The sequence below is a fragment of the Benincasa hispida genome, chromosome 9 (assembly GCF_027475165.1).
Source record: "Benincasa hispida cultivar pf3 chromosome 9, pf3_genome.v1.1, whole genome shotgun sequence".
In the NCBI taxonomy this organism is placed as follows: domain Eukaryota; kingdom Viridiplantae; phylum Streptophyta; class Magnoliopsida; order Cucurbitales; family Cucurbitaceae; genus Benincasa; species Benincasa hispida.
The window spans coordinates 80,490,005-80,502,188 of record NC_143486.1 but is presented as its reverse complement, the minus strand read 5'-3'; the positions used below and the strand labels follow the sequence as shown (position 1 = coordinate 80,502,188).

Here is a 12,184-nt window from a genome sequence, read left to right as displayed (position 1 = left end):
AGTACTTATTTACCGTTTATTTTGTCAAGAACTTTACTACACTTAGTAGGTCCTGTAAGTGTAAACCTGCCATTTTTTATTTACAGAGATTGGAATTAAACAAGCCCTCGAAGGAGAAACAATTGTTTGAAAATGGACCTAAGTAACTCCATCCATTTCTGGAGTTCACGGTCTTTCGAATCCTATGTTACAACCCTTCGAAGGGATCATCGTGGTTAACAACTAGCTATTTTCACCAAAAAAAACAACAGCACGCGCAACATAGAAATCTCACAGTGTGACCTAATGGAAGAGACCGTAGGACGTGTTGACATACACCCTTCATCCACTTACAATTCACCTTGATATTGACTCATGCAAACACTTTCCGAAGAAAGGTTGCTCAAATAGCAACTCAAAGCCGAGCATGGATCTCACGGAGTGAACTTTTAGGGACGTGAGAGCCAGAAATAATATATCTCATATATTATTAATCTCCCACTAAAGTGTTCTATTTTATAAAATTGGGTAATGACTTGGTTATCAACCGGCTAATTTCATACAACTTAAGTCTAGGTAATTTTTCTTAGTATAACTCTTATACTGGGATTTAACCTATGATGTCTATGTGATAAACCAATTTTATTACTTTACACCACTCACGCATGCTCATAAAACTAGGGTTATTGACTTATACGCGAGTTTGGTCTCCAGGTAGGAGGTGTTCCATAAACCATCAACTTAAGTACTCCCAACTTTAGACAAGATCTCCTTGGGTAAGTAAACAACTCTTGTTTTACAAGTAATCGACCTATTTTAACTCATAAAAAAAATTGATTGAATTGCACTGGTTAACCCTAGGTGAGCATGCAATTTATCTTTGTTATAGATTTTAAACGTTTAGGTTATTTTATAACAGTTATAAAACTCTAGAACATTCATCTATAACATGCTTCCTTAATAAAAATTCATGCTTTAATATAACACTTATATTAAATTATGAATATCTAAGCATGCATACTATTACATTATAACACTTATAACATATAACAAATGAATGCCACATGCTTATCCTATAGTGGGGTTTTTTGAATGAGGTTCCAACTTTTTGGGGTTTGCCATTAGCACATGGGCTGGACATCCCTAAATTCTGAAGTGGCATAAACTACCATTATAACCTCTCCATAACTCAAAAGGTGTTTCAGAAACACTCTTTGAGGGAACGTTGTTCAAAATATAAACTGCAATCTCTACTGCATATCCCCAAAATGAGTAAAAAAGATGAGCATAACTCATCATAAACCGAACCGTGTCCAACAGGGTTCTGTTTCTCCTTTTTAATACACCATTCTATTGAAGTGTACCTGGGGCTGAGAGTTGGAATGTGATTCCATGTTCTATCATATAGTTTTAGAATCTTAAGTCCATATACTCTCCACCACGATCAGATCGTAGTTTTTTTATCACCTAACAAGTTTTCAACTTCAGTCTTGTACTCCTTAAACCCTTTAAGAGCTTCAAACTTATGTTGCATTAGGTATAGATACCCAAATCTAGAATAATAATCTATGAAAGAGATGAAATATTGTATCAACTCCAAGGTTTCTTTGGCTCTATAATCTTTTCCAGTAAAAGGTCGTTTGATCATTTTGCCTTCAAGGCAGATTCACATACTGGTAAAGAGTTTTCTTCTAAACCATTTAGAATTCCACTTTTAACCAACCTCTCAATCCTATTGAGATTAATGTAACCTAATCTTAGATGCCAAAGATGGGAATTTTCTTTAGGAGAAATTCTCGGTATTTTTACAGTTGTTGCTGTTTTGAACATTTCAGTATTGAGCACAGCTTTTATGACTAATGGCCTTAATACATATAAGTTATTTTCCATGAACAAAAACCTAACTCCATTCCATTCTTAAAAATAAAAACTTTATTCTCATAGAAGGATATGGAATATTTTTATTCAATTAGACAGGAAACATAAATCAGGTTCCTCTTGATATGAGGAACTACATATACGTTATCTAATAACATATATCATTTCTTGTCCAAAAATAACTTAAGCTTGTCTACAACAACAGCTGAAATGACCTCACCAGTATTGACTCTAAGAGTCATCTCTCCAGCTTCCAATTGTTTCCAGGAATTAAATCCTTGATGGGAAGAACATACGTGGTTAGTAGCTTCTAAATCAACTATCCAGGCATAATCATTATTCTCTACTAAGCACGTCCCCAAGACAAATAAATCATATTTATTTTCTTTGGAGTTCTTCCTTTTCTGAATAGTAGTGGGATCAGCTCCAGAACCAAAATCATAAACTCCAAGTTTCATTTTAGAGGACAATTTTCGTTGATGAACTTCATCAGAGTTGGCAACAATTGCGTTTTATGTTAGTCCCATGACATTCAATATGGACTAGAGATTACCTTGGGAACTGACACTACTGGTATCATTGTTATCAATCCCTTTTTGCTCGAATCGTGAGAATTTTTGTTCAAATAATTCTCGCATTGATTCCATGGTCTCATGTGCAATGACCATGTTCTCAAACCTTTTGGTCAATGCATCAGATATGCTTGCCAAAATGTGAACTCAGGCATTCGAATTAGCCTTTGTCCACACCTCATATGCATTACGAACATTTCGTGGTGCATCAGGGGTTGAGACTTGAGAACAATCCTCAGTCATGAAAATTTCGAGGTCGTTTACTACAAAAAAAAGTTTTAATGGATTCTTTCCACGTCGTGTAATTGAAATCGGTCAAACTAGAAAAGGCAACTAACGAAAAAACACTATTTGACATATTTGCTGAAAAATAAACACATTGATCTACATTAGATTTTAGCATAACTCTTTAAAAAAAATCCAATCAGTTTTAGCAAAATCTAAATGAGCTTCATTTAACATCTAATTTTGCAATGACACTTCAGTGATTTAGGATAAAAATCCATATAAGGTAGCCAGTTGTCCCTTCACTGAATTGAGACACTCTCAACCAATGATTACACTAGAATAACTCTTATTCCTAAAACGATCAGTCATCATTTATTTGGTCAAGAAATCATTAACTTGCTTAATATTTTCCCCTAAGTATGACTCTTCATTTTAGATCCTAGAGTTTCATCCCAATGAGCCAAGCGAAGGGAAAAACCGATTAGGGCAAAAACTAAAGTGATTCTATCCATTTCTAGAGTTCGCCTTGATATTGACCTACTGCACAAACAATCCAAAGGGGGATGCTCCCAAGGCACCTCGAGGCCATGCAAGAAGGTCTCACGGTACAAACCAATGAAAGAGACCATAGAACATGTTGACATATATCCCTCTCTCACTTACTATAAATACTCTTTCAATTCACCTTAATATTAACCCATGCAAACACCATCCGAAGGGGGACGCTCTCAGGATGCCTCAAGGTCAAGCATGAGTCTCACAGTGTGAATATTATGGGAGAAACGTGAGTGAAAAAATGACGTATCATATACATCTTTTCCTCCCACTGAGTATTTTAACAATCTAGGGTTTAATTTACTTAAGAAAAATACGGCTAATTATTTTTACTAAGTGATTGTTTAAGTTTGCCAAAAAGTATCATTTACTTTGGAAAGTTAGACCATTTTGATTAATATTCATTAAACACTTTAACAAATGTTAATCAACAATTGCATGCTTGTAGTAAATATATCTAATTCATCTTTCTAGGTAGGTTCTCAGGTAGGGGTGTTCCATTTCAGTCATCTTAAGTATCCCAGCCTAGCCAGAACCCGCCTTAGATAAAAGGTCCCTTATAGATATATTTGCTACAAATTTAATCTTTTCTTGAAATCAATTTAATCCTATTAAACCTATTAAAAAAGATTAATCTAATTTCTAATCTCATTAGAAATTTGTGAACTTAGGTCTATGTGAACCATATTTTAAAACTATTTTAAAAAATGATTCACCTATGTTTGCATGCAACACTTAGTTATTGATTTTAATTTCTAATTTCATTTATTTATGACTCTTATAAAGTAAATGAAACAAATTAAAACCTACATTGCATTAATTGGCATACTTTATAAAGTTATAACGTTTATAAGATTACCTAAAGTAATGTCATGCATCATGAAATGTTCATTTCATTACTACATATACATAACACTTATATATATCAAAGTAATGAAATTAAATAACATCACATGCATACATTCAAACTAAATATTATAACGATTATAATATAAATGATGTATGGCTATGTTATTTATGCATGCAAGCATATAGTATAACACTTATATTATATGATGCATGAGCCTGCTATAAAATTAAATCATGCATATACATATATTATAACACTTATAATATAAATGATGCATGAAATTAAATGCATAACCTATGGTAGATTTTGATTCTATATGACATACAACATGACATATAAGAAAAAACATGCATCATATGTATATTTTAAAACAAATAGATAATGGACTGGGATAGGACACCTAAAAGAAAATTTAAAGACTCACTATTACATAATCTTGAGTCATCTGGTTCGAAATAGGTGAACCAGACCTTAAACAGCTCGAACCGAACCACCCTTCAGCAAACTCTTTGCAAAAATTGTGTAGCAAAATGGATGCGTGATCTTGTAGCAAAGGCTACATAATCGTATAGCAAAAGCTACAAGATCGTTTAGCAAAAGATACACGATCTTGTAGAACTGCTTCTTCTTCTTCATCGAAACAGTGCTCTACAACTCTTCTTTGAAGATCTCCGGGAACAGTTGAGCGACTCAAACTTATGAATTACATACTCTATAGCAAGATTAATGCCCAAAAATGCAGGGGCCTTTACAAATAAAATTTGAAAAAAAAAAAAAAGAAAGCCTTAAAACTAAGTATCCCATCCCGAAACATCCATCAACAAAACCACATTCATCACCATTCATCACATGAAACTGAATACAGAATATATAAAACCTATCATTACTATAAAATCGATTCAACGGAAAAGAATGGAATTTGGGGTCAGAAAGCCGACAACCTGGCTCTGATACCAATTGAAGGAAATTTTCCAAAAATATCCTTTGAGTGGAAGCAAGATCGACCCAATTTCCATTTTTCATTGAATATAAGTTTTACGGTAAATAAGAACAAGATATGCATTTTCTTAAATTACAACATGCTTTAAATAAAATACTTAAAGTTTCAGAAACCCTTACCTTTAAATAATCCTTTCTTCAAGAATTCCTTCGTACAAGCCACGAATGGAACACCTTCTCCACGCGGGTCTCCTTCTTCAAGAGGGACACCACCACTTGAGAACCCTTTGTATTCTCTTGAGATAAAGAGGATTCAAGAAAGAGTTGTGGGCTTTGCTTGAATCCTTGGAAGAGGGAATGAGATGGAGAGGAGGAGAGGGGAAGGAAGAGAAGAACTTTTCTTCTCTGTAAATTTTCAGAGAGAACTTTTCTCACAGGGGGAAATAAGGAAGAAGATTAATTTCCAACTACTTGAATCCCATGTATAATAATTGAGAGAATGGGGGGAGGGAGTTGTAACTCCATCCCTTTAATTAATTTCAATTAAATTAATAATATATATATATATACTATATGTTATATCAAATGTAACATATAGCCTATAGTTTTATATTGCATCAAATACAACATCCTATAGATTTTATTTTCTCTTAACAATACATGGTATTTAATATAAATCACATTTATATTAAATCACTTATACGAATCTCATCTGTATAATTGATATTTAGATCATATCCAAATATTTAATTCCTCTCAATATAATCATATTTATATTTAATTACATGAATCTCATTCATATAATTAGTATTTGAATCATATTCAAATTCCTCTCATAATACCTTAAAATATAATGTATCAAATACATTATATTAATTATATCACATATAATCATAGAATTAATGACATCATATATAATTAATTCTCTCAATTAATTTGAACATTTTAAATTAATCCAAAATTAATTATCAATTAAATCTCTGTTGAGCTACAAAGGGGACCTTATGGACCTGTAGATTAAAGCTCCAATGGTTCTCGAATAATTAATTGAACTCTTTAATTAAATTACCAAACATCTGTTAACTGTCGGTCAGTCCATTAAAGATCGACAATTACACTCTTCGCACTACAGATAAATTTTTGTGTCCATTAGATATAACCAATCAACAATGCGATGATCCTTCACAAATTGCTCGTAAGTACAATTGGGCTAAAATTACCATTTTATCTTTGTAGTTACATCTAACTCCTTAAGTACAATTGATCCCTCTAATGAACAATAAGTCATAGTCCCACTATAAACAAGTCTCTCTCGGGCCAGGAAAGGGTGTGGTCACTATGTTCAAGACCCGGAATCAATCCTTAAGGGAATAATTTATCTACGTACCCCTGCATTGGGGAAGAAGTGAATTCCATCCTATGTAGTTGTGTTCCCAGCTCCCCATTCAAATGAATCCCCAAAATAGTAGACTTGTTAAGTTGGCAATCTGGCCACTCTCACTCATACAAATCAAAGAACCACCTTTACGAGCAGGAGTTAACAACTCACTCGGGATTTAGGTCATGTCACCTATGGTCATCCTAGTGAAATGTAAGTTTCTATTATTAACGGTGCTATATAAAGAGACTAATCATTTCGTGGTAGGGTCTTATACAAACTCTTTGTATAGGATACCCCCGCTCGCATGTCTCCACGTGAATGATCAGGATCAGATCATTTGTAGCACTTTACAATACTTATAACACCTAAAGCGGGACGTATCCGTAGTGTCACCAGGATAAGGTACCCAGCCTTATTCATCTATTGCAGACCGATTATTTAAACAAGATCCACTTGTATGTCTCTACAAACTTGTTTAAATTACATGAAATAACCTCGTATCTTAGTTTATTGGATTGAGTATATGCTTATAAAATAACACTAATTTGATTAACAACAATATGTTTATACAAAGTTTACAAACTACGAGATTACAAGAGATTTAGGACACCAATCCCAACACCTTCTTGTACTTGAAAGCCCATATGTTTTACAATAATCTTGCGCTTTGGAGGCTTCACTAGTTCATAAGTTCCATTATTTTCTAGGGAATTTATCTCCTCCTTCATTGCATCGAGCCACTGGTTTTTTTCATCATGAGCCGAGACCTCTTAATAGTTCTCTGGCTCTCCATCTTTACTAACTAGAATGAACTTTGAGCTTGGATACCTTGCTTAAGGTTTACGCACTCTTGTTGTAACGACCCGACCCCCTAGGACTTAAGTTAGGCCGTTACTAAAATACATACATGCATGGCACTTAAAACGAGACTCCTTTATGTTGAAATAAATGCTAAATAGATAAGGAAGTTCAAAAGTTCTTTATTAAATGCAAACGTTAAAAACAAGAATAGGGTACCCTTAAATCATAAAGGTAAATAAATAAATATGAAAAAAAAAAATTCTCACTAACAAGTTTCAAACGTCAAAACTAACATTAAGAAAAACATAAAAAGAACTCTAAATCTCATTATGCGGAAGCGTAAAAACTAGTCTCAGTGGCTCGATCACGAATTTCGTTTGTCCATCACCAGTGCATCTCTACCTTACCTGAAACAACAACATGAGAAAGAATGAGTATGAAATACTCAATAAGTAACTCCACTACTGGGGTCAGGCTGGGGATCTATGTCCTCTAGACACCCACCTTTGGCACATATACACATGAAACAAGAAGAAGTTTGAGTCCTATCCTACTGTAGTTAAGTATTCCCACTACCTCTGGTGAATCCCGAAGGAGACACAAACTGGTGAATCCCAAAGGAAACAAAAACTAGTGAATCCCAAAGGAAACACGTCTGGAAAATCCCTCACTATTGGCTTCGAAGTCAAGGTGACTTCATTCTCTCTAGTGTCCACCACTCGGGCCATAAAGCCCCAGGCTCCTTGGTCGAATAGTCTATTGGCGTTCAATGCGGATATCACTTTGGGTAGGACTATGGTCCCAACCCCTTTAAACTTAAAACTGGCTCCTATAGGAGGGTTAAAGATGACCTCCTTACGGGAGCAATCTATGCTGGCATGATTAGCAGCTAACCAATCCATGCCCAATATAACATCAAAATCACGCTTATCTAAAATTATCAGGGTTACATCTAATGTGTGATTAGCTACCTCTAACTGACATGCTTTTATCTTTTCTATAGCTAACATGATCTTTCTTGATGAAGTGGAAATGGACAATGCAAATGGAAAAGGTTCTGAGTCTAACATGGCATGCCTCATAAATACAGCAGATATAAACGAGTGCGAAGAGCCAGAGTCAAATAAAACAAGGACATGGTGTCCCAAAATGGGAAGTGTACCTGTCACCACGGTGCCTGACTTCTCGGCCTCACACCCAGTGGTAGAAAATACCCTCCCCTGCTGTTGCTGGCGGCTGGGGCCTCCCTGGAATGAACATACGAGCTGGCCCCTGTGCTCAGGCGCATTCCTCCTCGGGCATCTATCTGACATATGCCCCTTCTGGCCACATCGAAAATAAATCCCAGAGTCAGCTAGACAACGCCTTCAGTGTTGCTTATCACAAGTGGTACATATCGACCTATCCTCCCTGCCAATCACAGCCTGGGAACCTTGTTGTCCCCACTGACGTGGAGCATTCACTGTGTTCTGGCTTCTCCACTGATGTTCAGAAGCCCTGTGCTCAGCCTTCCTTTTCTGCCCTGCGGAGGTCTCAATCCCGAGTGACCTGTATTCCTCTCCCATCTGAGAGTCGGCATCAATCCTCACGGCAGCCCGTAGTGTCGCAGCATATGTCTTGAGATCCAAGGCATGCACCATACCTCGTAGTCCGCTCCTCAGGCCCTGGATAAATCTCTCGGTCCTCACTGCCTCGGTGGCTACTAGTTCAGGAGCAAAGCGAGACAGCTTATCGAATTCTTGCTCGTATTCCTCCACCGACATAACTCCCTGCCTCAATTTCAAGAATCCTGCCTGTTTATTGTATCGGGTGTTGGCCGATGAGTACTTCTCATAAAAGCATTCCTTGAACTGCTCCCAGGTTGCAAGTTCACCACCAATATCAATCATCTTTTCTACTAAACGCCACCAGATTTTCACGTTACTAGTCAGCATGAAGACTGGGCATTGAAGCTTGTGCTCTTCTGGGCACCCCATAAAATGGAATATTGTCTCAATAGATGACAGCCACATCTCTGCGTTGATGGGGTCCCCCAACGATCCATCAAAGGGGCGAAGGTCATACTTCCGGAAATCCCTTAGATGTTTAGCCTCAAGAGACAGGCCTTGCATGTCTCTGTCCTGTGGTCGAGTCTGTCGTAACAGCTCGGGTGGCACTGGTTCATCCTGAGGCTGGGTCTGGGCAGGTTGTCCTGCCATCGTGCTACGATCAGTTCCTGCAACTTTCCCATTAGAGCGGTTGCAATAGCTTCACTAATTTTGGCTTCCATTGCCTTTTCATCAACTTGGGTCACAGGCGGAATTGGGGTTGTCGGAGCAGTCTGGCTACTCCCAGCTCTCTCTACTTGCATTTCTTCTCTAACTGTTTTTCTTGTTCTAGGTTTAGGTGCCATGTCCTGTCATAAATTCGTACGTTAACTAACTATTTCTGGGTCTTTCTCAGACATCATGCATTTAAAACACTACATCACTGTTCTTATATATGCATTGAAACTTTCATTAGTAGAACGTACCTGGCGATGACGAGGAATCCGTTACTGGGCCACAAGGACTATCTAGACTTACGTAGTAAGTTAGTCTACAGAACCCAAAACATGGGCACTGATACCAATTGTAACGACCCGACCCCCTAGGACTTAAGTTTGGCCGTTACTAAAATACATGCATGCATGGAACTTAAAACGACACTCCTTTATGTTGAAATAAATGCTAAATAGATAAGGAAGTTCAAAAGTTCTTTATTAAATGCAAACGTTAAAAACAAGAATAGGGTACCCATAAATAATAAAGGTAAATAAATAAATATGAAAAAAAAAACAATTATCACTAACAAGTTTCAAACGTCAAAACTAACATTAAGAAAAACATAAAAAGAACTCTAAATCTCATTATGCGGAAGCATAAAAACTAGTCCCAGTGGCTCGATCATGAATTCCGCTTGTCCATCGTTGGCGCATCTCTACCCTTACCTGAAACAACAACATGAGAAAGAATGAGTATGAAATACTCAGTAAGTAACCCCACTACTGGGTCAGGCTGAAGATCTATGTCCTCTAGATACCCACCTTTGGCACATATACACATGAAACAAGAAGGAGACTGAGTCCTATCCTACTACAGTTAAGTATGCCCACTACCTCTGGTGAATCCCGAAGGCGACACAAACTGGTGAATCCTGAAGGAGACACAAACTGGTGAATCTCGAAGGAAACACAAACTGGTGAATCCCGAAGGAAACACAAACTGATGAATCCCGAAGGAAACACAAACTGATGAATCCCAAAGGAAACACAAACTGGTGAATCCCGAAGGAAACACAAACTGGTGAAACCCAAAGGAAACACAAACTGGTGAATCCCGAAGGAAACATAAAATCTAATGGGCATCTAACTAATCAGTAAGGACATTCACACAGTCTCAACATCAAAATCATCACCGTACGAATCTATGACTTACATATAATCCTCAATACCATGGCTCTACCACATACACATATACCTCAATAGCATGGTTCTACAACATACATGCATACCTTAACATCATAGTTTTATAACATATGTATACCTCAGCATCACCAGATCAAATACAATCATATGGAAGCACATACCATCTCATACTAGCATTCAAGTGTCTATGTGCATATTTAAATAATTCAGATCTCGTGCCAAAAATACTTTGATTCATATCATACTATCAATTTATCATGCTAACATTTTTCCATAACATACATTTATCATGCTAGCATACAACTAAAGTCTGGCCCATGGGCAGTTCCAATAGTAAGATTACTTACCTTAATCGAAATTCCACAGATACAATCAGACAACCAAACGATGACCGCGGTTTGAAGTAACGGCCCTAACATACGAATACAACCATTAAATTTCAGTCCAACAATAATTGTGAAATCTCATATTCAAATCCACAATACCCAAAAGCTTACCCAAAGAACTTGATCAACAACCACTCCTAAGATTTCGACTCCAAAATCTCCTTCTAACAAATTTTAAATCCCAATGGACGATGACTTGGAACCTTAAAGATACAAGGGTTAAGTCAAACTTAATTCAGTAATCAAAGCGTGCCCACAAACCAACAATAAGGACCATAACTCTTACTAAAACTCTTGTCGAACGATCTTGAATCCGCTGAATAGTCGCTGCTGTAATTTTCCAAGCTCAAATCTAAAATCAAAATAATGCGACTAATTTAATCTTTAATCCAACTTAGTGGGCATCCAAAATCTTTCAAGAAACCCAACCACAAAATATATCTTACCAAAATCTAAGAGTCCGACAAAGACCCACGCAACAGAAGATAGGCAGCGTGGCAATGGACGGTGGAGAAAATCGGCTGGAGGTGGCACGCGGCGTTCGTGGCTAGGAGGCTGGAGCAACGGTGGCGTGTGGTGGTCAGAAGGCTGGAGCGGCGACGGCGTTCGTGGCTAGAAGCGGCAGCGGCATTCGTGGCTAGAAGTGGCAGGCTGAACTAGACGGATGGAGCGGCACGAGGGCAAAACAGACGGCGGCGACTCAGATGGTTCCTTCGACTGGCGAGATCGGTGCGACACGCGGTGGTCAAAAGCTAGAGCGGCAGCGGCGCAGGGAAGGGAGGCAGTGACCGACAGTTGGAAATTTGGGGGAGAAGGGTTTCAGTGCATGAGGTAGAAGACAAGTTCCCTTTTTATTTTATAAAAATAATAATAATAATAATAACTAAAAAGGAAATAGTATAATTACATTTAAATCATTTCCGTAATCCATTTTATACTATTTATTTCCTTTCCTTTTCAAAGGAAAATTAACTCCTGCCATTAATTTTCAAATTGAATTTCAATAATTGAATAATTTTCACGTCAACACTTAAATTCCCACACTTATACTTGAAATCCAAAATTTCAAAAATGCCCTCCAACTAATAACAATTACTGAAATTCCAAATAATAAAGTTACTGAAATTACATTATTACTAAAAAAATGTGCGGGGTGTTACACTTGTGGAC

The 12,184-nt window shown here is 37.0% G+C and overlaps 1 protein-coding gene across 1 annotated transcript; it reads right to left on the bottom strand.

Moving 5' to 3' along the window:
• Positions 1–7,567: 7,567 nt before the first annotated feature.
• LOC150034095 (uncharacterized) lies at positions 7,568–8,496 on the bottom strand. The gene is made up of 2 exons (XM_090317214.1): positions 7,815–8,496; positions 7,568–7,590 (listed from the first exon to the last, which is right to left on the bottom strand). Exons 1-2 carry the CDS (start codon positions 8,494–8,496, stop codon positions 7,568–7,570), a joined length of 705 nt encoding a protein of 234 aa, XP_090173340.1.
• Positions 8,497–12,184: the final 3,688 nt, after the last annotated feature.

Bases quoted from the DNA above. Each gene is read 5' to 3' on its own strand.
- LOC150034095 (XM_090317214.1), bottom strand. From the start codon at position 8,496: ATGTCAGATAGATGCCCGAGGAGGAATGCGCCTGAGCACAGGGGCCAG. The intron at 7,591-7,814 runs GTTTTTGTTTCC...TTGTTGTTTCAG, and splicing joins GTTTCCTTTGGGATTCACTA to GTAAGGTAGAGATGCACTGG.